Below are 24,095 nucleotides of genomic sequence, written 5' to 3'. Positions count from 1 at the left end.
AGAGCTCCGACTCGAAAAATTGACTAATATGCCGCTCGAGTGATCGTATGAACTGCCAATATTAGTAACCACCGAGAAAGTGCGGGGTGCTAGGTGTGAGGTGCGAATCAGAATTGCGCGCAAGGCAGCACGAGTGTTGAGAGCATTGGAGTTGAGCAAGAACGCGAAGGTTGGGAAATGCTCTTGCAAAATCTGCTGACTAAATTTACTGTCATCTTTAAAGCTTAAAAGTAGAGGCTAATCTAATTACAGCAGGCTAGTTGCTTGTAAAGGTTTAGCGCCAATCTATAAGGTTCGTGATAACCCTTAAACACAACTCCTGCTGTTACCGCCTGTACGCGCGGTAACTGCAGTACGTCTCTGTGTCAGAGAGACTGCGATAAGTCGCATGCTGCTTTACATACGACTAAGAGCTACGTGTCGCTTGCCCAAGTGAGGAGTACGAGCTATTAGCTCTGGCCTCTAGCTTACTTCCTATGAGATGACTGTTCAACCAAGGATGGGTTCAGAGTTATCACTGTTGTCCTGTTAGACAAGACGAGTCTGAACATCGATACAAGTTGACAAGCTACCTGTAGTGATCGTTCTAATGGAGGATCTAAAGTTTTTAGGATCAGAGCTATGTCTTTCCTCTGCACCGTGTTTGATTGTCTTTGCCGCATGGTCAAGCGAGATATGTGGTGTCCTTCTGGTCTTCAACGAGAAGCCCGTCATTAACAAGTGACGATTAATGAGTTGCAGATCACTACAATGATCGACAATGTAAATTATTTGACATGTAGCTATTCGGCATCATCGTGTCAGAAGTGATGGAGTCGCCAATGTAGAGCCGGCAAAGCTAGACGGGACTATGGCGCAGAGAACTTATTGCGAATTGCGATGCGCCACGTACGGCCGCCGTGAAGTCCTGATGACGTTGCGATGGACTACTAGTTCGCATGGGCTTTCATACCCCAAAGCTTAGCGTTGATGAACCAGCGGCATCTTAGCGTGTCCACTCCTGAGAGTGCAGTGTGATGTCGCCTTTGCGATGCCGCTGCGAGTTGTTGATGCATTAGTCAGTGAATAAGAAGGACGAGGTAACAAACTACCAAGGCCGAAACAGCAAGTCAAGTATAAATCAACAGAGGTAATACAGAAAATTCGTTGCCGCGTGGATGATAAAATCCGATCACGTTGCCATCGTCGGTGCAACTTGCAGTCCACTTCACCGTCACATCTCTCGCATCTTCCTCTTCGTAGTTACTTTCTTAGCTCACGGAGTTTTGTCTAGTCCTTACGACGCACTCATCGCTTCTATCCAATTTCGAATTAATGATGGCGTTGAGTATCCGCGGATTATTCTCGGCCCTGAGATTGAAAACAGGAACAAAGGTATGTACCATGTCCAATCGCTGGTGGTTATGGGACAGAGCAAAGAGTGCACAAACAATTAGCCGCGGAGAGTTGACTCTATCCGCCCCCTCTCGGGCCGCAGTTTAGTGGGGTTTTGTGAAATAGAGTTGTTTGTGCTAACCAACCGGCATTCCGCCATCTTTCACAGCTCCCCCAATCAGGGTTATCTGCAGCGTGGAGATACGCGCAGTTATCATCGCTGACGCCAGCAACATCCTTTCAAATCCAACCCGCTTCCTCTCGGTTTTTCGCAACATCCTCCGCAGCAATGTCCAAGCCCCATATTCTTTTGCTCGGCAAGATTTCCCATGCCTCTGCTGAGTGGGAGGCGCTTGCCGACGTCGCTACTCTGTCGGTCGTGGAGTCGGCCAACCGGGACGAGTTCATCAAGGACCTCAAGGGCAAATACTCAGACATCACTGCCATCTACCGCACCTTTGCCTCGGTTGCAATCACTGGGTTCTTTGATGAGCCTCTGTTCGAAGCGTTCCCGGCTTCGCTGAAGTTTATCTGCCACAATGGTGCTGGTGAGTGAAGTCGATTTCTCTTCGGTTGCTGCGGGCGGCTTGAGCGTGGTGTTTGTCACTCAATTGCTAACGGGAAGCATAGGCTATGATCAGATTGACATTCACAGCGCCATTGCGCATGGCGTTCGCGTTTCCAACTGCCCTTCAACTGTCGACGATGCCACTGCGGACGTCAACATGTTCCTGATCTTGGGTGCCCTGCGCAACTTCAACCAAGGCTTGAACAGCCTTCGCTCCGGCAACTGGAACAAGAATGTTCCTCTCGCGCACGATCCCGAGGGCAAGGTTCTCGGTATCCTAGGTATGGGCGGTATTGGCCGGGCCGTCAAGACCCGTGCTGAGGCTTTTGGAATGACCGTTCAGTACTACAACCGAAACAAGCTGTCCGAGGAACTGTCTGGCGGCGCCAAGTACGTTTCCTTTGATGAACTTCTCGCGACGTCGGACGTTCTGTCGCTCAACTTGCCGTTGAACGCCAACACTCGCCACACGATTAACAAGGAGGCTTTCAGCAAAATGAAGGACGGTGTCTTTATTGTGAACACTGCTCGCGGTGCGGTCATGGACGAGGCAGCTCTCGTGGAGGCTCTTGAGAGCGGGAAAGTCGCCAGCGCCGGCCTGGATGTCTTTGAATCCGAGCCTAGTATCCACCCCGGGCTTTTGAGCAACGACAAGGTTATCCTGCTTCCCCACCTGGGAACTCTGACGTACGAGACCCAAAAGAAGATGGAGGTCCAGGTCATTGATAACATTCGCGCGGCTCTTACAACGGGCAAGCTGAACACTCTGGTTCCCGAGCAGGTTGCCGCGAAGATGCAGTAGATGTGCTAGACGTCGCTTGTCAAGGTTTTGCTTGTGTTTTGTGCGAAGTTGTATAAATCTAGAGTCGTAACACGATGCATTTTAAAGCGGAATATTAGCCACCCGAAGGAATTGAAGCGTCAAAAAATACTTTACAGACCCACAAAATATACATAGTTTTCATGCCTTCGCAAACAAATGCATTGATCTAAAACACAAAGAGCAGCCTTTGATAACTCCGAGAACAAATAAAACGTAACAGTGACAAAGTCCAGTCCAGTCCATACACAAGCATTCAAAAACACAGGGAAAGAGAAAAAGCGGAACGCATAATAAGACTAGTGCGTATGTACATTAAAATAGAGCCGCTATGATCCCGAGAGTAGACTGTCGATTTTGATTCGCTTGGTGTCCTGGTCGGAACTCGGCTTCGAGGAAGCCGGCGCGACCGAAGATGTTACCACCGAGGTCACAGGGATCTGCGGTGCTGCTATTCCGGGCGACTCTGATGGTAAACCGTCGTCGCGCTTGCCACTCTTCTGCGATTTCGAGGAGGGATCATATCCGAGGCAGACGCGCTTCGACTTTGAGCAGTTGAAACACACCGGATGTCGCTCGTCACATTTGATGCGACGCTTGCGGCACGTGAGACAGCCAGTCTTGGTTCTCCGCTTGATCTCCTTCGCTGGCTTGTGTGCCGACACCTCCGACATGGCAGTGGCGACGCTACCGGCATGGTTCATGAGTGAGGGCTGTGCAATTGACGCCACCGAGTAAATATGCGGCTGCTGCGCGTGTACTGGCTGAGACGGCCCGCCGTAGTACTGCGGCGCCATGCCTGGGTGCGCCGACGGTGGAGCCGCCTGCGCTGTAGCCTGGCGCATGTGATGCATGTGAAGCGGTGGCAGCTGCTGCGAATGCGAGGCGGGGGAGTGGGTGGGCTCGCCGTGCCCAGAAGGAGGCGGCGGATAATGCGACGAGTACGGCGAGGATGCATAAGGAGCGGGCGCGTACATGGACGCCCGAGGTGACGGAGGGTAGGCTGACTGAGCCGACGAAAGCTGATGCGGGATGGGGTAGTGTATACTATGGGCGCCATGCTGTGGAGGCTCGAGAGGCGAGGGGGCGCCGTAGGCGGACTCGGAGTAATACGAGGGCAGAGACTGCTGCGCATAGGACGGGTGCTGCTGGGCGGAGAGCGGGCGCTGCTGCGGCGGGAGCTGTGACGGCGGGGCGCCAAGGCGCGAGAACGAGTCCGGGGAAGGCTGGGAGGGCTGACCGTACGCCTGCATGGGGGCGCCCGAGCCACCTCTGCCGTAGGTGTGAGTAAATGATGGGAGGGGGTTGACCATCATTGTGCCGAGTGCGCGAGGCAGAGGAGGGGGGGCAGTGGCGGAGCCGAGAAGGGGAGGAAGGCAGGCGAAGGCGCGTGGAGGAGAGGGCCGCCGGCGGAGAAGGGTTCGTCTATATAAGCGGGTTGTCGGAGAGAGAGCGCTATATATATGTTGACGTCGTCGCGCCGCCATCACACGCGCCCTGGCGCGATGGTTTGCGTTAGGGTACAGTAGCAACGGCGGCTAGAAATGGCCTGGCTCCACTTGCTCACGAAGTCGCTACGCGAATTGTTGCCGCTCGCTTGGGCTGTGCCCATAATCTGCGCGACGTACCTACCCCTCGCAAATCTTGCGCGCATGGCGGTGCAGCGGCAACGTGGCTTGTACTGCGGACGGTAGACGAACCTTGTCCACGGAAGGGCGCCCGGCGCGGCACGCGCTACCAGCTCAGGCCCGCCCTGTCACACTCGCTCGGCTTGGGCGCCCGCGCTGCTGCGCCTCCTGCCGGCCTGCACAGCGGCTGCACCTGCAGCTGGCGCCTGCGGCACTCCGGCCCTGCTGTCTCGCCTTGCACCGCGCCGCCCCGTTGGTGCCGTGCTCGTCCGCGCTGTTCCAGACGCATTCCACATTCTTCTCGACGCATTCCGCATGCGGCGTAGCGCCTCTCCCCCCACCCCCCCTCCTCCCTCCCCGTCCACGGCCGCTGCCGTCTTCTTGCACCGCGGCCGCGCTGCCCCGCTGGCACGCGGCGTCATCCACTGCCGCTGGACCCTGACGCTCCCTCTCGCCGCTCCCAGCGGCGCTGCTTGTCTTACCAGCGTCCTCCGCCCCGGCCTTGTCCGCTTCCGCGCCACCGCCCAAGCCGGCTCCCATCGCTGCCTCCGCCCTCTCTGCCGTGCTCCTCTTGCTGCTGAGGTTGGCGCGCCGAACGCGCCGAACGCGCCGAACGCGCAACCTCGCATCGTTCCAGCGCTGTTCGCCGTGCGCGCACGGCACAGGTAGGGTACGGGCTGCGCTGCGCTGCGCTAAATTTCGCCATGACGTCCACGCTTGTCCGGGGGGCCCTAGGCCCTTGCGCACTCCGCTGCTCGTCTAACTTGCTTTCGCGTCAATGTCGCCGTTCTCTTCGCGTTTCTTCTGTCCCTGTACGCGGCCCTGTCGAGCAGCGTACTGTCTGGCTTGCCCTGGTCTGGCCATGTCGCAGTGCCGTGCAGCTCTTGCTCAGCATTGCGCCGCTGCAGTACACGTACCTCGAGAGCTCGGCCGGCCGTAGGCTGCGTCGTTCGCACCAACGACCAGCGTGCCGCACAGCCATGGAAGTCAGTTCTCTGCTTCTAGAACGCAGACCTGTAAGGTAGTCTCTGGATGCTGCCGTTTTCCCCAGTATGCAATGGTCTGCGGAGACCCATGCAAGGCATGACAGCTGTGGGCCGCGCGGATCACGGCTCCTGTGTGTACAGCTGCCATCGTCGTCCAGCGCGCTCTGTTCGTTCCTCAGCAACATGCTGTGTCCCAAACTAACATTGTGCTAAGTGCTCGCAACCGATGAAGGCTTCGGTTTGTTGCTGCCGCGCAGCTCGCGAGGCACTTGCTCAGTTCGCTAGAAGCTACGTAGCTCTTGCCAGCCGCCGCGCTTTGTGCACTCTTAAGCGGACTCGCTCAATCTCAAGCTCGCTAAATCGGCTACGACTTCACATTCACAAGAGACCTAGCCTGTATTCTTCTTAATCCGCGCTTGTTTTGCGGCTGCCAACGCGCCAGCTCAGAAGCTGGTATTGGCGTGACTCCCAATCAGGTAGTCGGCACGACTCGCTCGCGATCAACCACGTTCGCTTCCCGCACGCTACACAGTTGTCAGCCCAGGCTGTCAAATGCGCTATATTTTTTAGCATGTGTTAGTCTTTGTGGATAGCTAGCTGATCTCGCTGGCTTCTATTTATGTCACACGCTGTTTGCATTCGGTGACTGCCAAACTCGCCAGAATTCCCAACCCAACTGGATGCCATACAGTTTTAGAAAACATGGCTCGAAACAAATGGCTTTCTTGTGCTATGTGTATGGTGCTGCACTCAATTGATTACTCTGCTATCTATCGTAGAAAAGTCGGCCATTCCGCAGCTCTGCATATATGGAGAACGTAGTACTGTCAAGTTGACCGACGTCGCTTGCGGTGCTGTTGACACGTCAGCTCCGTAGTCGGGCCAGCAGGGCTGGCTGGCACTGGCTAGGCGCGCACATGGGTTAACTGGATTTCGATACATGCTGGCTCGAGTAGAGACGCGCGTTGCTCTTGCTCGACAGGTGCTACACTACGTCAGGCAATCATAATCGTCGTGTTAATCGGCACTCAAGACACCATAGTTTGGCAGACCCTCGTGCTAGCAGAACTAGCGGCTTCAATGCACTCCTCCTCCCTCAGAGAATTGCCTGTCTGCGCCGTTCATGTACGATTTTCAGCTGCTAGTAAGGGTGTGTACTGCCAGCAGCGCGCCGGATGAATCCAGTACGCACATGGGAATACAGGAAGCGGTGTGAGCCAGACATTAGCCGCTGCGAATACTGCGGCATAGCTCGAGGGCATGTGTATGGTGACATCATCGTACCGCAGGCACAGCCGTAGGGAAGCCTAATCGACAATTTCTAGAAGGAGGCTGGCAAACTCAAACAGAGCCACAGCGCCACTTCGGCGCCGGCTAGAAACTGGCTGAGACATTCTGGAAGCCGTGGAAGGCGCTGAGCGCACGTTTCCGCACGTATGTCAGCCACATCGAACATGCTGTAGAAGGCGCGCATAAGCGATTTGCCAGGGTAAATCTAAAATCTAACTTCGTTAAGCAAGCGGCAAGCGCCTTACGGCAGTACGGCACCGCATCCGTGCTCTAGATCATGAGCAACAGCCGCATCGACTGCAGCACTGCCACTCTCTCTGATGACTAGTCTATGGCATCGTACTTCCATGCATGGAACGCACATTTGACATCTTTCTGGATGCAGAACTTTGTTGACCAACGGCGTTTTGTCATCCTCAGCGCCTTGCTCGCAATATGCGTTGTACATAAACAAGACAGACCACCAAATCCTAGAGGCTGGTCTTGTGCCGCATACTAAAATCTCAAGCGAAAAAAGCAAGTACAAACACAAATTACGTATTCGCTGTTCATCGGAAGGCTTCGAGACGCACAGAACGCCTGGAGTTGCCTGATGGTGTGTGTCTCGGGGGCGCCGAGAACTTTAAAGTGTGACTTCCAAAGGTCGATTCAGCGCCACCCAACATGAAGTAGGAAGTCGTAATATTTTAAAAGTTTCCGTCAAATGGGAACCGCAAATTTGAGCCGAGAGTGGCGAGATTTATCTGGTCAGGTCCTACAGCCCTATTCGGTAGCTAAATCGTGTTGGCAGGCCTACTAAGAGGAAAGAATTGGAGTGCCGAAGGGGATCGAGGACGTTGAGACCAGCTGGGCTAAGCGAGACAGCGCTTAACAGTACTCCAGGTCCGTGGACATATCTATATGAACACCCTTCACGTCAAGGGGCTTCGCCTCGAGAGTGGCGACGCTAATATGTCGCTCACGTATCCGTATGCCTCGGTAAATATAACAATAGTGAAAATTATCGCCATTGCCAAAGCTCCGAATCTTACTCTCCCCCACCCCGCTTCTGTGGTCGGCATGTGATAGTGATAAGCTAGCTTTCGGCTTCGTGAAGCGTAAAATCCTATCAGCTTTGCCTCGGCGTGTGGCTGTCAGCATCAGCTTGAAATTAGGGCCTGCCAGAGCTCGCCGTACTCAACGGACCTTCCTCAAGTTGCGCACATCAGAAGTGACATAGATAGTGAGCGCCATATACGTAGGCTACTGCACCGTCTGCACGTAAAGCTAGAGCGGGGCAAGGGCGACTACCATTCAGTCTCACGCTAGAGTGAAAGCTTGAAGTGGGGCGATACGAAGAAGGCATATCCAAGCGGCCAATCACTTGTTTCGACGACATGAATATTTTGAAAGCTTCGGAGCTCAATGACATCTTTGGCCAGTTCCAGAACCTTTAGTGACGTGTGGACTTGCAGCACTGAATGCCCCTGTTACCACACCGTACAGAGCGGCTGTTGGCCCCTGACGGTTTGTTCATTCGCTCACAACAATCATGATCACGAGGGAGGTTTGCAAGCGGAAACACATCCGAGTGCAGTTCGAAGAATAGAGTCTCACTCCCGTGGGTCACGTCTCTTACGGTAGAGCTGGCATAGCGGACTCTTGGAGAGAAAGTTGAGGTTTCAACGTTATCTCGGAGACATGCGCAATCGGACATTTGCGCACTGTAGTTGACAGCGTGACGTTGAGTGCGCGGCCGTGACGGCACTAGTGGACCGAAACCGAGCACAAACTTTTTGCGTCGCTCTTGGCCGCCCAGTCATTTTAAGCTTTATGGGTCCTGTACCTCTGCCTTCCGCCTGTCTAAACGGGATAAGCAGTTTCTGAGCGTCTTAGACACAGCGGCACTGCCAAAATGCTTAACGAGATAGCGGGCTACCACGCAGTCCATAAGACTGGCCCGGTATTTACACAATATATTTCCAGGTTTGCTAGAAAATTGCGTAGCTATAGTTTTAGTTAGTCACAGCTCTTTCAAATACATGGCGTCGAAAAACTTGTTGATTCGGTCATTATTGGCTTCTCAGAAGCGAGATGTCGGGTTCGGCCGAGTCGGCCGACTCGGCCGACTCCACCGACTCCACGACCTCGTGGCTACTCCGATCTCATACATTAAGCGTGTCGCACCACGCTCTTGTGGTGGTCGCATCTGTTGGAGATTAGCCGATGATGTGTGAGCTCCCTATTTTTGTAGGCTGCACAGTGCGGTTAGCTATGAACAGAATTTATATGCGATGGCCGTCGCAGTCTACGCTTATCGTCCCATCGCACTAACCTCTTCTAACTATTCGATCTGAAGCTTGTGACAAAAGCAATCACATAAGAGACTCTCACATGCCATACTGTTATAAAGTTCCAGAACAGACAACAGCTTTTCGTCACTTGGCTTGATAGTCGCATTTCTTGTTCCTCACCTTCCTCTGGATTCACTGGAGAATTTAGCGAGGAGCTCGCTGTAGTCAGCTTAACCGACGCTTCGCCTCTTAGCAAGAAGACATGTACAACTGCAATCAAAACATCGCTATCAAGTTTGTAGATTATTGCCTTGCTGGAGTATTTCTTCTGAAATCAGAGCGCCCGACAGCCTTCATGTTGTTGCGTTTAATTCGCGCAACTTATATGCTCTCCGCGTTCTCCACGTTGCCCCTATTCTCCGCTTCACTTGTAATAAGAGCATTCGCAATTTAATTAAGCGGACTCATGAAATGGCTGGCCGTCGACTTCGGATATCCTTTCACATCAGGCTCTGCTCAGCGGCGCATCGCCTTGTTGTAGACTGCAACGTTGTAAGGGCTGGCAATCAAATTAAAAGGCGTTAAACGTGGCTCAAATTGAGTGTCAAGATTCACAGGCCATGCATGCGCTCGGAAAGTTTGCAGCAGAGCGCGCGGTAGCTCCAAAAAGAAAAAAAATTGAGCATGCGACACACCAGCATCCGTATGGGCAACGGCAGCTAGCGCTTAGTTCTAGAAAAACTTCTCAGAAACGAGGCAGCAGAACTTGTTGACGTTCTCATATGCTCTGCCGCCATCACACCCGGCTAGACAAACCAGCCCGGCGCTGTCACCAGCCATGCTACTCGCTGAATATGGACTATTCTAACGCTGTCATATCACCGAACGCCTCGTGCCGTGTCAAAAGAATCTGGAAAAATTTAGTCTGAAGTGAGACAAACTGGCGCGTGGCACACGATCGAGAAGTTTCCACTGCTTACGCCAAGTTGGCAGCTTGCTCACAACGCGCGTACTTAGCGTCCCCAAAGCTGTGAGCTGCACCGCCACAGCAAGTACATGCAGAATTAGCGAGTCACGTCATAGCCTATGGCTCTTGAGTGCATGCGCGTACCTTGCTTCATACTTACCCGTGCGCCGTTGCGCTAGGCGCAATCGAGCCTACTCTAGCGTTGCCGTTTACCGCTTGTTTGGAAGATCTGGATCGAAGAAATCCTAAACATGCACTTGCGTTGGCGCCTGGCGGTCGGGCTGATATTTACTGTTCCGGCAGCCAGAGCAGGACAGCCGCAGATTTGCTTGCTCTCTAAGTCTGCCACAAATCCAGAGATGAAGATTCGAATCGGAGAACTAAGACAATCATTCGTTTCCAGCCCAAGTTTCTAAATTTCTGTTTTCGCGCCGTGGGCCGGTAGAGCCAAGAGTCAAAGGCTCAGCGTCCGAGAGGTCTCCTACATGGCACGTTCTGCTTCTTGTGCACACATGCCGAGAGCGCATGCCCCCAGAAAATCCTTTGTCAGATGGTGTCTAATGTTTGCTCTGGCAAGAGTCGAAGTCCGTCGTTTAGAGCCCAAATTAAGTGTGTACTGCGAATCAGTGCTGCTCTCTCTGCTCCGAATGTTCAGGCTGACATACACAAAACATCACATTTCTCTTTATCATGCGCATATAATACTGTGAAAAGTGATATAACTTGATGAAATGGCTTGCAATTCGCAATACATGGAATCCTGCTGAATTGCCTGAAAGAAACAAGACTAGCGAACCGTCTCTGTCATGCCAAATAACTCGCTTGCAGAAACCTATCTTGCACGACATGTCTTCAGCTGCATCAAAGTTCTGTGCCATTATTTCTAAGAGCTTTCAAAGATGTTTTTCAGCAGAGGTGTCTTCGGGCCGCCGAACATGCTATACATCGCCGCAGAGCCAAGCCGAAGATAAACTTTTTCAATTTCCCCTGCGTTTCTCGGTCTCTGGACTGAGGCTCCACTCACCGCTCCGACTAGATGAGGAGCCCCTTTTGACACTGCTTCGCGACTCGGCCGCCGTCCTTCAGCCGCAGTTTTCATATCGCCGGCCATATGATAGCTATCGCGCAGACACAACAGTTTGGAATGCGCGCCTTTTGCCGCCTCTACATGTTGGCTACTAGTTTCAAAATGATTGCGTTCTGTGTGCTGACGTCCTTGTTTGTATCGGCAAGGCTGTCCCGATAATTCCTATCTTGTAAGTGAAAGCAAAGGACACTTATGTCGCTTGTGAGCTCGGAATTTATCTCCGATATCATTCAGTGACTTCCACACTGCAGCCAGCTACGGAACTTCATGAATCTGTGATAACTCAAACAACTAAAATTTTGACTTCAGAAAACTTCCCAAGCTCGTGCATCTGTGAAGTCCAACGGAACGTCGTAGTCCTGGCGTAGTTTTAGTCCGTATCCGAAGCTTTGATGAGCCAGAGATGCCTATCGATATGCTCCATTAGCTGCACAATCAACGAATTACGCGGCGACGCCACGGCGGCGAAGAGTTGTCCGGCGGTCTAGCTCCCCGTCAAACGATGTTTGGTAGCTTGACTCTATAGTGCTGGCCGTACTTTCAGAGACGCGTGCGTACATTCGTAAGCGCTCCGTAACAGGAGTTGACGCGCACGTATGGAGCTAGCGAGCAGCTGACGTAGCTACCATACCAGTGCCAGGGTGCGTGCGGTCTCACGAATCACTATTATATATCCATCCCCGCTGTCCTACTCTATCACAGCAATCAGGTCTCTCTACCGCGAGCTGCAGCGGAGTCTTACACTAGTCATGGATGCGGATGGGCCTCAGGTTGGCACTCAACCAAAGCCCTGAACCAAGCATATCATTGGATAGAAGAGGAGAGCTTTCACGACTGCGACACCACTTCCCAATGAAGAGGCACATAATAGATATTTATATCAAGAAGTACCTAGGCGATCTGAACTGCGTTGAATCATTTTTGCTGTCTGCCTGTGGAGGCCGGAGATATACGCATAAGAATTTATCCGTACTGTATCCAGCTTCTGTCGCTGCTTTTAAAAAAAGTTCAGGCTTCCGGGATCGGTTCGCCAACCTAACCCTATGCTCCAGCAGTCCTCCAGCTTTGACCGCTCTGGCGAGAGAATATGAACGTACGCGGTCTGAACGTCCGGCACACCAAGGCCGAGCACACTTAACGTCTTGTGCTATCGGATATGTCTGATACAGAGCCAGAGTTACCCCCGACGCAGCCAGTCCAGAATTGGTCAACCTCTGGCTCCGACGAAGATGCTCTAGGTAGCAAGTTGTTTGACAGCGATGACGACAGCACAGTTTCACACGCATATGACTCAGATCATCCGAATGGCAAGCACCTTAATAGACACAATAGTAGTCAAGTGGCAACAATGTCCAGGACTAGCGAATTAACGGACTTCAAGATATTGCTTCAGTCTCTCGAGTACAACCATCGTCGTTCGCTGTCTGATCATCTTATTGTCGCGTCAAGGTTAACCGCAAGGCACCGACGTGAAGTGATTGATCGCAATAGAATTTCGTTAGCTGAAGATGATGAACTATTACTGCGACCGAAACCTATCATTCCCGCATACTGGACAGCGTGGCCTATGCATTTCGACGAGTTGCCTCCCGAGTACACAAACGAATCAGCTTGTTATGAATATACTGATGATCTGAACTTTTCAACTTCCACTGCAGCATTTTCAGGCAAAAATGCAAAATCTCAGTCTATGCAGGAATTACGCGATCCGTCTTATGAACATTACAGGTTCCCTGGATACAAATTATTTGGAACACCGGACTTCTCGCGCCGTCTGGTGGCTGAGATATCAGCAGTTGGTGTTCGCTGTGTCACGAAGACATGGCAAGCAACTCCTAATTTTTGCGCCGAGGAGCCTGATCTGTCGAGCATCGTGTACTCGGGCTCTGAGATGGAGAAGGAACTACTTTATCCGTACTTACATGCGTCGATATTACAACTTGTTGATGGAATTGTGGACTCAGTCATAGCCATGCGCAAACGGCAGCGCCGAAAAAATTCAAGGCGCAGATTGCTTCAGATTAACTGGAATGACATATTGAATGTAGCTGCACTTCGCGGCATGCCTGGGCTGGAGGAAACGGGAAGTAAGCAGTGGATCGATATCATCACGCAAGCACAGGAACGGTGTAAACAGCTTGTGGAGCCGGAAGGCAAGATTAAGTCTTACAAAATTGTGAAGAATACTGTTCGGCAGAACGACTCTTTGGATCCGATCCAGGTAGTGCGGGGCATCAGGCCGTCATATCAAACGCCGAATAAAAAGCTGACGGCTGCGAAAACAGATATGCAGTCCGAGTAATATTGTGAAAGGTTGAAGGATGATTGTGCATAAGGAGAGGGTGCTTGTTCTTCGTGTTCAGTCGGCCAGTTGATTGCATTGCCCAATGTCGTCCTGTGGATTTCCACTGGCTAGCTGTGGTCGGTCGTCGCGTCTTGGGCGAAAAGCTTCCATCAATACATATGAAGGCTGTCTACCCCTGTGGAAAGCCATGCGCAGCCCTGCCGATCAGCTTCTCGAAAATTTGTCATGGCTTCAGCCAGGCACCCAACCACGTGATATGCTCCTGCAGAGTCCAGACCTTGCACGTCGCGGTCGCAAGCAAAAGCTGCAGGCCTTTCAAACTAAAATGTGGGGCAAAGTTCGCGTGAGTTCCACAGATGGGTGTGTTCACAAATGCATGCGGCGCAGTCAATATACCGGCTTGAGTTTTTGCTAGGGAAGATCAGTGGACGAACCCCAGCCCTTGTACGCACCGCGTGCTCATCGCGTAGACGGCGATTTGCTGAGCGGATCGCCTCACCGACCCCGGATTTGAAGATGATCATCTGCCCGCAGCGACCACTTTCCGTCGCTTCATAATTCCGGCCGAAGGAACCAATTAATAAATACAATTGGCGCACTATCTGAGAACCTCTCTTACTTCGAAGCCAAGTCGAAATTCCGGGCTATCGATAGCAAAACCTCATGATAGCCTCAGCTCATTGATCTGGTGCATTTGTTTGTTCACACAGCACCCTCCGCTTGGCATTCTTGCCCCGACGGAGCTCTTCCGCGATTACTTGATTGAAACAATCATGAAGTTTGCACGGTATGCTTTGTGCCTTGGCTATCACGGAAGGTGGCTTCTAACGTGGTTACAGCTACTTGAGCGATAATCTGGTATCATCTCCCCAACTACTGCCCTGTATACTGCAAGGCAAATATTCACGAGTCGTATCAGGTACCCGAATGGAGAATTCAGTATCTTGATTACAAGGTAGAATGACTGTTTGCGATTTGGTCACTGTTGTCTAACTTGTTAAAATACAGGGCGGCAAGAAGCGACTCAAGAAGCTGAAGAAAGGTGGCACTCCGAAACTAAGCGTGCAAATATCGGGAGAATCAAATGCTTCCTACTCAGCGACCAGATCACCGGCCACTCAGCCGAAGGCTATCCTCAAGACGCCGCGATTTGGTTCCGTAAGAATCCGAGAAGGAAATGAGTCTTCCATGACCGGCAGCCAATCGCCAGCGCAACTGGAACCGACAGAAGGTGACAGACGAATTACTCCTCAGCAACTTCTGAATGCGGCTACCTCAATTGACATCCCGGCACGCAAGAATAGTTTTGGCGCAACGCCAACACCTGAAGCATATGGCAGTTTGATCGCGACGCCGCCGACTATCAGGCGTGGCGCCTTTCGACTGCCTTCTCCGGCTTTGGAGGATGATTCAAAGGCTGAGAATATCCGAGTAACGACTACCGATCCTTCTTCATCAAGAATACCTAGTGAACCACCATCTGCACTTCGATCTGTTATGTTCAGCGATGACCCAGGACATGATTCGATGCCACCGCCTCTTGGACTGGGGACTCCCGCTTTACCTGCCATCTCGGACTTGGGCCACATAGCTTCCAGTAGTCGCAGGGGGAGTATACTTACAACGGGCACGCCTCGAACTCCGCGCTTCGATAAGTATAGCCTCAAAAAATCGAAATATGGCGGAGTTGACGCTAGATCTACGGCAAGCCGAGAATCCAGGGCACAGTCGTTGCAACGTATTGAAACTAATAAGACTATTATGTCCTCCATGGAAGAGTGTAACAGTCGCTGTGCTGACGATCCCGAATATCGTGATTTCATGCGATGGCTTGATGGACAGTTTGAGAAAGTGCAAAGTTTCTACCAGGAGAAGGAAGTTGAGGCCGTCGCAAGATTTGAGAAGATCCGAGAGCAGTTGCATCTACTTCGAGACCAGAAAATGAGAGAGCGAGAAAAATGGGATGAAGAACATGAGCTTCAGCCCACTAAGGCAAATGGCAAAAAGTCCGGAACCGCTCTGGAAAAAATTGCGAGGACATGCTATGACCGATGGGACCAATTTCACAAAAAGCTCGATTTGCATCATTTGCCTCTAGCAAGAGACAGCGCTAATCATAGCGAACAGAGAGATTTTGAGCGTCGTTCCAGGCCGTCAAGCGTGCCTTATGCAATGGCAAGACGAAAGTTGAAGCAGGCAGTCATGGAGTACTATCGCGGACTTGAATTGCTGAAGTCATACCGGTTGCTTAATCGTACTGCTTTGCAAAAGATGACGAAGAAATTCGATAAGACTGCTGTTACAAAGATCTCGCCGTGGTACATGGATCGCGTAACAAAGAGCTATTTTGGCCAGAGCAATGTCATCGATGATTTGATGGGCCAGACGGAAGATATCTTTAGTCGTTATTTTGAACGAGGAAACAGGAAGCATGCAATTGAGAAGTTACGATCTCGCGAGGTACAACCGACCTATTATGACGCTACTTTCTTTACTGGAATTTGCCTTGGTCTCGGTATCCCCCTGTTTATCCAAGCTCTGACGACCGCGGTTGAAAAGAATTTCCGAGATGAGCTGGATAACGTGCCTTTCTTGCTGCAGATTTTTGGTGGCGGCTTTCTTATTACATTGTTTGGTCTTCTATTTGGTATCAATTGTATGGCCTGGGCAAAAAACAAGATCAATTATCCTTTCATTTTTGAGTTCAACCAGCACCAGTATTTGAACTTTAGAGAATTTGTGGAATTGCCTTCCTTTTTATTCTTTTGGCTTGCGATATGCATGTATCTGTGCTTTTATGACTACTGGCCAGATCATTTACCGGCTCAGTGGTGGCCATTGATTTACGTGGCATTCAGTACCCTGGTTGTATTCAATCCCATCCCGGTATTCCATTGGAGGGCACGAGAATGGCTTATCATTGCTCTTTGGCGACTTTTACTGTCCGGATTGTATCCTGTGGAGTTTAGAGATTTCTTCTTGGGTGATATATTCTGCAGCTTGACGTACAGTGTCAGCAATATTGACTTGTTTTTTTGTTTGTACGCCAGAAACTGGCGACAGGATTCGAGATGTGGATCTTCGTATTCGCGAACGATCGGATTTTTGAATGCCTTGCCTCCGGTTTGGCGATTTTTACAGTGCATACGCCGTTACGCGGACACGAAGAACTGGTTTCCGCATCTTGCCAATGCAGGCAAATATTCGCTGACTATAACGACGGCTGTCGTTCTCAGTGTTTGGCGAATCAATCGTATTGATACTAATCGCGATGTCTATATTGCATTTGCGACGTTTAATACGATTTATTCGACCTTTTGGGATTTGTTCATGGATTGGTCATTGGTTCAGACAAATTGCGTACATCCACTGTTACGCGATGAGCTCGGCTTCCGAAGGCCGATTTACTACTATGCCGCTATGATTATCGATCCACTCCTTCGTCTAAACTGGATATTTTACGTTATTTTCCCGATTCAAGTTCAGCAGTCTGCGGTGACGTCGTTCTTAATTGCGCTGTCTGAAATTGTTCGTCGATTTATTTGGATCTTCTTCCGTATGGAGAACGAGCATTGTTCGAATGTCGGACGATTCCAAGCTTCGCGAAATTTGCCCTTACCGTACGAATTTGACTCTGATCAGGAAATAGGTCACGAAATGGCCGAAATCGATGTTCGTACGCCGTTAATGGCTGCGGAGGAAGGTCGTTCCACCGGTGTTTCTGGAGATAACGGGGAGAGTGCTCAAGGAAGTAATGGTATGCCGCCTGGTACTCCGTCGATATCTCTGCGGCGCCGCCGGTCACTCGCGACGATGACGCCAAAGCTGGTTGCGAACGCTGTGAGCAATGTCATCCGTGATGCGCACGCACAGGATTTCGAGCGTCGGCGGAGGACATCACGGATGCATTCCTCAAACCTTGCCGGAGAAGACAATGTGTCAGATGATGACGACATATTGGACGACATGGGACACGATCCCGAGGCGGATGATCGGTCGGCTAGTAGTGATGATGACGGGCTTGATAGTCTTCCGGAAGAGTCGCCGAATATCGAGCCTACAGCCAGGAACTTCTAAGTTATGCGTGCGGTTACGTTGATCATCTGTTCATGTGGTACTTGATAATTTGCTATTGTATGGTTATAACATCGTATAACTTATTTAGACGTGTGAGGAAGACAGGCTGGGCTTGTTAGAGACGAAGCAGAGGAACGAAATTTGATTTTATCTGTGTCATGCTAAGTAGGGACTTGTAAACACAAATGAAGATAAATTAATTCTCCGTCCGATGAAGTAAGTATGTCCGGACTCCATAGCTTGGTCGTGAAAAATGTTGCATACTTTCGAGCTAAATACTTGAAGAGTTGCGGCGTAGCAAACTTGCGTGATGTCATGACGAAGACTGCGAAGCGAAGTCCCAACTGCAGGCACGGATCTCCCATCTCTTCATGGCCATTTTATGTCACAGGTAAATCCGGGAGCTGGCCTTTTCCATTTCAACCGGACAATTCGCCAAAAAGGAAGAAACGTTGTTTCATTCCTGCGCTGCCATTGTGTACTCGTCGTTCGGGAATCCCAGTAATTGAATGGTGCCATCGCATCCGTCTTCTTCTTCCCCACCACCCCCACCCCCCCCCTTGTCGCAGGCACGCCTTACTAATGGAGGACATGCATACGCGAACGTCAGCCCAGGGCATGTACAGTCTCTTCCTTATGTGAAACCACTTCGGAAGCCGGTACCACCACTGGAGGTGTCTACAATGGCCAACTGGTCCAGTACGAGATACGCATCAAACGGGCCACCATCACCGATTCGTAACGCGTCATTCGGTGGGGGAACAAAAGGGCCGGCTCAATCTCAGGCGATCATAGGACAGAATACTCTTTTATCGCCTGCGCTAGGTACGACAGTACTGCAGCCGCCGCCACCTCCGCCATTCTACATTCAACCGCTTCCTTCGATGCCAGACATGGTGTCGTCAAGAATATCACAGCGAAACCTGCCGGCTTTGCAACCGAGTGCGATGGACGGTCGACAGCTAGGGTCTCTCTCGCGCTCTTCTACTGGACGTATGTCGCAACTCTCGAGACAATCTTATATATCTTCGTCGACTGCATCATCTGCCAGCATTGTGGCTCCTGCGTCAGCGTCCGTGATCAGCAGAGATACCGATCAGGGCAGTATTATAGCATTAGAGTCTGCGTCATCCACTCAGGCCGACGGTATATCTTCCGCTCGCATTCGATCCATGGAAAGCCATGCAAGAGCAGCCGATAAGAGAGCAGACTATGCCATGTACATGCGTCGACAGAAAGCGACAGTGTGGTCCGACAAGAGCCAGCGCGACATTGGCGCGGTGCCACGGCACTCGCATGCTGTTAAAGACAAAAAAAAGACAAGCTCATCGCGCGCAGACGAGTTCTCGACGCACACACATCAGTACGCATATTATCAGCCAAAGTTAGATATGATGTTAGAAATGAGCGACGCACGACTTGCGTCAAACGACAAGAACCCAAGGTTGTCGGTCCGCATGGAAGATGACGCGTCGGATAGCAGTATTCCGGTATCATCCAGTACTACAGCACTCGATGTCAGGCCCTCGATGGACCTTACTGTGACGGGTCGCTCACAAGTTACGGACCAGGATCCGAACGTGGCACTCTCGTCTGGTTCATCTAACGCAGATCTGTCGGCAACTAGTGTCCAAAAGAATAGTGGTACAGCTATTAACACCACAGCTGAATCAATGGCTCGTGCTGGTATTGAACTGCCATGGACAGCCGAGCGCACATCTAGTAGTAATTCCCCGTCCCCAGCATCATCTACTACTTTATCCAGACAACCCAGCGCTCGGAGCGAGGACGATGAAATTATCGAATCGGCATTGGATTCGCGAAGGACTCTATATATTGTCAATCCAGACCACAGCAGCAGCGACGATGAGTGACTGTCACTTCAATTTTAGAATTTTCCAAGCTTTTGCGAAATAATTAGGAGATTTTGTTTGTTTATTTTTGGGTGGAGTTGAGGCTTAGCAAAAGTATTAGTAGAGTAATGTCAACCTTATCATACGTGCTCTTGTCTATATATTGTTTGAGATAAGATCAATATACAAACGCCAACATTTGGCAAGCAGTGCGCCTTGCGAGGCGCGAGAGCGACGCGTCAGAAATTGGGTTAGGGCTCGACACGTCTAATTTTGACGCGTCGGGCCTGGGACTTTGGAAGTGCAGCACCGGTCTGGTCTCGCATTCCCACCTCAGACAATAGACAGTCAGGGACGGAGCCAGGATTAACATGCTGGATTCTACAGTGCTGAGCTTGCATTCAAGTATGGTCTCTTCATCCCCGTTAATTGGAGAGATTGTATCGGATCGTGTCAATATTTCGGGAGACGATGTGACCGGTGCGCAGACGAACGCGCCAGTTGCGACAATGACGAATTACATGCCCCCTCCAGAACCACCACGACACAATATTCAAATTATAAGCGAGGGCGAGGAGGACACCAGTCCTGATATTGCTGTGTTGGTTGTTTCGAAGACCAGCGGTAACGTGCAGACACCACCGAGCGACCCCAGAAAGCGGAAGGCCAAGCTTACCGAGCAGGAGGTTGCGGAAAGAGAAGAGAACAAGCGGAAAAAAACCGAAGAATCGGAACGGCGCAAGGCAGAGAAGGCAGTCAAGGACGCTGAGAAGGAAGAGAAGCGCCGAGCGAGGGAAGAAGAGAAGAAGGCGAAGGACGAGGAGAAGAGGGTGAAGGAAGAGGAGAAGCGACGAAGAGAGGAAGAACGCAAAGCAAAGGAAGAAGAACGGCGACGGAAAGACGAGGAGAAGAGGCGGAGACGTGACGAGGAGAAGCGGAAGAAAGATGACGAGAAGAAGAAGAAGGAAGACGAAATCAAAGAGAAGGAGAAGGTAAGATACAATTTCGATTGCGCGCGACGAATTTCAACTAAGGTGGTGTAGAAACAATTACGTCTCGGCAGCTTCTTCAAAATCCCACCGACTACGTCAAGCACTACGACAAAGACCACGATAGAGGAGTCTAACAGCAACCTTGACGACAAAGAAGTCGAAGTAGGAAATCTGGAAAGTTCGAAGAACAGAGCTGCATCTGTATCCGACAGCATTGAGGAGCCACCAAAGTCTACGTTAGATAGCATTTTTTTCCCCTTTCATATCAGGGACAGGGTGGAGCTCTTTCCTCTCCACTCCTTCTCGCGAGATGAAGCGGGCTTGCGCGTTATTAGCCGGAACATTGACGCGATTTTTGAGAAGCAGAGTGACATCTCACGAGCTACAATTTTGATACCTGAATCGAGCGGGAGAGTTCCAAATTTCGCTAGCATTATGAATCTACGGCCAGATCAAACTCGAAAACGCGGAAAGCGCGCTAAACAGACAACGAAGGAGGTCATTGCACAGTTTGGAATGCTGAATGGTCCGTTTGAGAAGGCTAACGAACCTAATGGACTGACTGAGGAGGAGCTACGAGCAAGAATTCAAGCACTACCACGGAAATTTTTGAAATTATGCGAGGATTTGCGGCCACCATACTACGGCACCTTCACGAAGACGTGCAAGATCCCGCGTAATAATCCGTTCTTCCGCGACGACTCAATCAACTACGACTACGATTCTGAGATCGAATGGGTGCAAGGAGATGGTGAGGGCGGCGAAGACATCGACGACGCTTCCGACAGTGAACCAGATGACACGTCAAACGACTTCATTGACGATGAAATGAGAGACTTTTTGGTGGCTGAGGACGCCAATGAAGACACGCAGCAACCGAAGCGCCGTATTCTGGCGCCGTTGGTCCCGTTCATGAAGGGAGTATGCTTTACAGATCTGAAGACGAACATCAACAAAGACTTTGACGGACTGGGAATGGACATCGCAACTATACAGCGTATGTGTAGTTTCACAACCTGTTTGAGAACTGGACCTGGGTTAGCTAACTGATATGAATCATACAGCGAACATCACACTGCCGATCGATCCTTTCAAAGATTACTGGTCTACATCGAAAAAGGCAGATAAAGTTGAGAAGATCAAGGTGAAGTCGAAGCAGCTTAGCCTCTAAGAATATATTGTGTGTGCGAAAGCTTGATGCTGTCATATGCGCATGAGTAGTTGATGTGCTTGCGTAGATAACATACCTATTCATTATCTACTACCAAATGCAGTCCCATTTGTTATATTCCCATACATACGTCAAAACAAGAACAAGTAGCTAAACTAGTACCTCGAGGGCAGCTCCATCATGCCGTCCTTCCGACTCACTACGGCCTTGACCAGTTTTCTTGCCCAGTTTTCGCAGATGCGCCATGTCTCAGTTCAGTCTTGCTGTGTGGTTTTGCATCTCCTGGCCTGCTGAAGGGACGTACGCTACAGTCGCGAAAAGTGCGTCAGCGCACTAAAAGCGGTTCTTACTGATTTCTCGGCACAAGTAGACGATCACAGTTCGCGAAGAAGAATATCCCTTGGATGGACAAGAAAATGAGTACAACAATATATGGAAGTAACTGCGTAGATGTTCATGACTGTAGCCGGCGATATCAGAACCACCGTGTCACCTTGTGAAGACAATAACCCGAGAGAGTGATATTCGCACACACAACGAATTAGCATTTTCATACTTATACATCATAATGAGGGCATTTAGGAAGACGGTCACATATGACAACGCACCGGAGATGACGACCTGGCAGTCGAAGTTATTATTAGCCAGCCACCGGGAGCCACGGTGGAGCGGAGATCCAGCAAGTTATATTCCGTTGCTGAGCACTCATTAGCATGCGCAAGGGCTGTCAGAACTGCAGCAACAAGCCCCAGTCGGGCTGCAAAAATTTCAAAGGTGGCCGTATGATCTAGGCCATGTAAAAACACTTCATAAATTTATGAGACCTGCAGAAGAACTACAATGCATACAGCAGACAAAAATGGCACCTGCACGTGAGCCCACGCATGGCCGTCTGCGTCCGTCCGGCGGGCGGCAACTGGACAATTAAATTTTTCGCGGGAGTCGGACGTGTTCGGCATTCCAAGCGGTAACTTGGAGCGGCTAAGCCATAGTGCGGGATATGCGACGAAGATGGAGGCGGAGAGGTGAAATAAAGAAGAGCCGCCGCGTTGGGATGCTGCAAGCAGTAAGAGTGGGCTGTGGCGCATGCAGGTCGTAGCCTCGTATGCGGAACGCCACTGAACGAGCTTCGCGCCGCAGTCCACCGACAACCCCACCTCTCCACTTTTCTTGTGGCTCTGATCGATCGCAGAATCGCCAGCCTGGAGACGACCGGCCCACTCAATTACAAGCCAGTCAAGCCAATGGCTGCTCACCAGCAGCTTTGCGCGCTGGAACCTTCCACAGCGTCCCAGAGCAGCGCGGACGAGGGTGAACTCGCCATGCCACCATACTGCACAGCGCACGCGAGAAGTTGCAGCCACAGCGTCATCACGCGTCTGCGGAAGATTGCTTACGCAGCAACACAAGCCGGCGAGCGGGCGCCACAGTGCAGCAGTTGGAAAGCGCGCACAAACCCGCAAACTCACGGCGGAGGCGCCCATGCAGAATGACGAACTGGTGTGGCTGCGCCACACGCCTGCCTTGCGCGGTGGAATGGCTCGGAATTATGGCTCATTCTGCGCACATGTCAAGCTGCGGCGGCATTACGGCTTTATCTGCAGCGCTGCGCGATTATTACGCCGTAACTGCCGCGCATGTGCTGCGCCGCCTGCCTAGCTTTCGGCCATCGGCTGTACACCTGTGCGGGTGGCGGCCAGCTAGCTACCAGTTGTTCTGTATATAAACCGCCCAGCCTGCCGCACCGATCCATTTCCTCTTTATTCACCCACGACACACGCTGTATAGTACAGTCCCATTTTCTCCTCTCGATTCGCATTATCCTTCCATACACCACAGCCAATCATGCAGATTTTCGTGAAGACCCTCACTGGCAAGACCATCACACTTGAGGTCGAGTCGTCGGATACTATCGACAACGTCAAGTCTAAGATCCAGGACAAGGAGGGCATTCCTCCGGACCAGCAGCGATTGATTTTCGCTGGTAAGCAGCTCGAAGACGGCCGTACCCTTTCTGACTACAACATTCAGAAGGAGTCGACGCTTCACCTCGTTCTGCGTCTGCGTGGTGGTATGCAGATCTTCGTCAAGACCCTCACTGGCAAGACCATCACACTTGAGGTCGAGTCGTCGGACACCATCGACAACGTCAAGTCTAAGATCCAGGACAAGGAGGGTATTCCTCCGGACCAGCAGCGATTGATTTTCGCTGGCAAGCAGCTGGAGGATGGTCGAACTCTATCAGACTACAACATCCAGAAGGAGTCGACGCTGCATCTTGTCTTGCGTCTTCGTGGCGGCCGCATGTAAGCGTTTTGTTTAGATAGTTGGCGTTGGGATGCTACAATTTTTTGTTCAATATAAGTAATCGTAATCGTGAAGTTCATTAGTGTTTATTTTATCTGACTCAAGTGGATCAGTTAATGCTGTGAGCTGCGAGAGACATCAGTTATTTATATTAGCCTACTAAGTTTAGCGTCAATTGAGCGTCTCTTAACATGATCACCATTTCTTGGGGTGGAGTACGGTGAGACTGCCTTTCAAGAGTACAGGTGTATGCCGTACCTCCTTCCAAGCCGGAGGGGACTGCAGCGCCGGTCTAAAATTGATGCTAGTTAGCAATCTAGTGACGCATGTAAATCAAATACACGCAGCTCTAGATGGCGTAAACAAATGTTTGCTCGTGTGCACAAGAGTACTCATC

General features: G+C 51.1%; 9 protein-coding genes across 9 annotated transcripts; 7 read left to right on the top strand and 2 right to left on the bottom strand.

The window, feature by feature from the left end:
• The first annotated feature begins 1,212 nt into the window (after positions 1-1,212).
• V1518DRAFT_409927 (D-isomer specific 2-hydroxyacid dehydrogenase) lies at positions 1,213-2,925 on the top strand. The gene is made up of 3 exons (XM_066902474.1): positions 1,213-1,374; positions 1,544-1,922; positions 2,005-2,925. The coding sequence occupies exons 1-3, from the start codon at positions 1,315-1,317 to the stop codon at positions 2,742-2,744; spliced, it is 1,179 nt and encodes a 392-aa protein (XP_066762321.1). The 5' UTR covers positions 1,213-1,314; the 3' UTR covers positions 2,745-2,925.
• V1518DRAFT_409926 (uncharacterized protein) lies at positions 2,802-4,407 on the bottom strand. The gene has a single exon (XM_066902473.1). It carries the CDS (start codon positions 4,247-4,249, stop codon positions 3,092-3,094), a length of 1,158 nt encoding a protein of 385 aa, XP_066762320.1. The 5' UTR covers positions 4,250-4,407; the 3' UTR covers positions 2,802-3,091.
• V1518DRAFT_403263 (uncharacterized protein) lies at positions 4,307-5,059 on the top strand (the record flags this gene model as incomplete). The annotated part of the gene is made up of 2 exons (XM_066901865.1): positions 4,307-4,420; positions 4,457-5,059. 2 exons carry the CDS (start codon positions 4,307-4,309, stop codon positions 5,057-5,059), a joined length of 717 nt encoding a protein of 238 aa, XP_066762319.1.
• Positions 5,060-12,005: 6,946 nt separating this feature from the next.
• Positions 12,006-13,500, top strand: V1518DRAFT_409920 (uncharacterized protein). The gene has a single exon (XM_066902472.1). The coding sequence runs from the start codon at positions 12,150-12,152 to the stop codon at positions 13,293-13,295; it is 1,146 nt and encodes a 381-aa protein (XP_066762318.1). The 5' UTR covers positions 12,006-12,149; the 3' UTR covers positions 13,296-13,500.
• A 223-nt stretch (positions 13,501-13,723) lies between these two features.
• Positions 13,724-17,582, top strand: V1518DRAFT_409915 (EXS family-domain-containing protein). The gene is made up of 4 exons (XM_066902471.1): positions 13,724-14,085; positions 14,138-14,156; positions 14,218-14,253; positions 14,307-17,582. Exons 1-4 carry the CDS (start codon positions 14,072-14,074, stop codon positions 17,373-17,375), a joined length of 3,138 nt encoding a protein of 1,045 aa, XP_066762317.1. The 5' UTR covers positions 13,724-14,071; the 3' UTR covers positions 17,376-17,582.
• Positions 17,583-17,672: 90 nt separating this feature from the next.
• V1518DRAFT_430822 (uncharacterized protein) lies at positions 17,673-19,425 on the top strand. Its single transcript, XM_066906180.1, has one exon. It carries the CDS (start codon positions 17,885-17,887, stop codon positions 19,247-19,249), a length of 1,365 nt encoding a protein of 454 aa, XP_066762316.1. The 5' UTR covers positions 17,673-17,884; the 3' UTR covers positions 19,250-19,425.
• Positions 19,426-19,538: 113 nt separating this feature from the next.
• V1518DRAFT_409908 (chromatin assembly factor 1 subunit A-domain-containing protein) lies at positions 19,539-21,514 on the top strand. Its single transcript, XM_066902470.1, has 3 exons — positions 19,539-20,220; positions 20,272-21,217; positions 21,285-21,514. The coding sequence occupies exons 1-3, from the start codon at positions 19,600-19,602 to the stop codon at positions 21,389-21,391; spliced, it is 1,674 nt and encodes a 557-aa protein (XP_066762315.1). The 5' UTR covers positions 19,539-19,599; the 3' UTR covers positions 21,392-21,514.
• Positions 21,515-21,650: 136 nt separating this feature from the next.
• Positions 21,651-23,013, bottom strand: V1518DRAFT_41719 (uncharacterized protein). Its single transcript, XM_066904220.1, has 2 exons — positions 22,240-23,013; positions 21,651-22,088 (listed from the first exon to the last, which is right to left on the bottom strand). Exons 1-2 carry the CDS (start codon positions 22,873-22,875, stop codon positions 22,032-22,034), a joined length of 693 nt encoding a protein of 230 aa, XP_066762314.1. The 5' UTR covers positions 22,876-23,013; the 3' UTR covers positions 21,651-22,031.
• Positions 23,014-23,236: 223 nt separating this feature from the next.
• Positions 23,237-23,652, top strand: V1518DRAFT_409904 (ubiquitin-like protein; the record flags this gene model as incomplete). Its single annotated transcript, XM_066902469.1, has 1 exon — positions 23,237-23,652. A coding segment is annotated over one exon (416 nt), but the record flags the coding sequence as incomplete, so codon positions are not given.
• Positions 23,653-24,095: the final 443 nt, after the last annotated feature.

The sequence above is a fragment of the Limtongia smithiae genome (genome assembly GCF_038497785.1).
Source record: "Limtongia smithiae strain NRRL Y-17922 unplaced genomic scaffold V1518scaffold_1, whole genome shotgun sequence".
Lineage (NCBI taxonomy): Eukaryota > Fungi > Ascomycota > Lipomycetes > Lipomycetales > Lipomycetaceae > Limtongia > Limtongia smithiae.
This window is presented reverse-complemented; position numbering and strand designations above follow the sequence as displayed.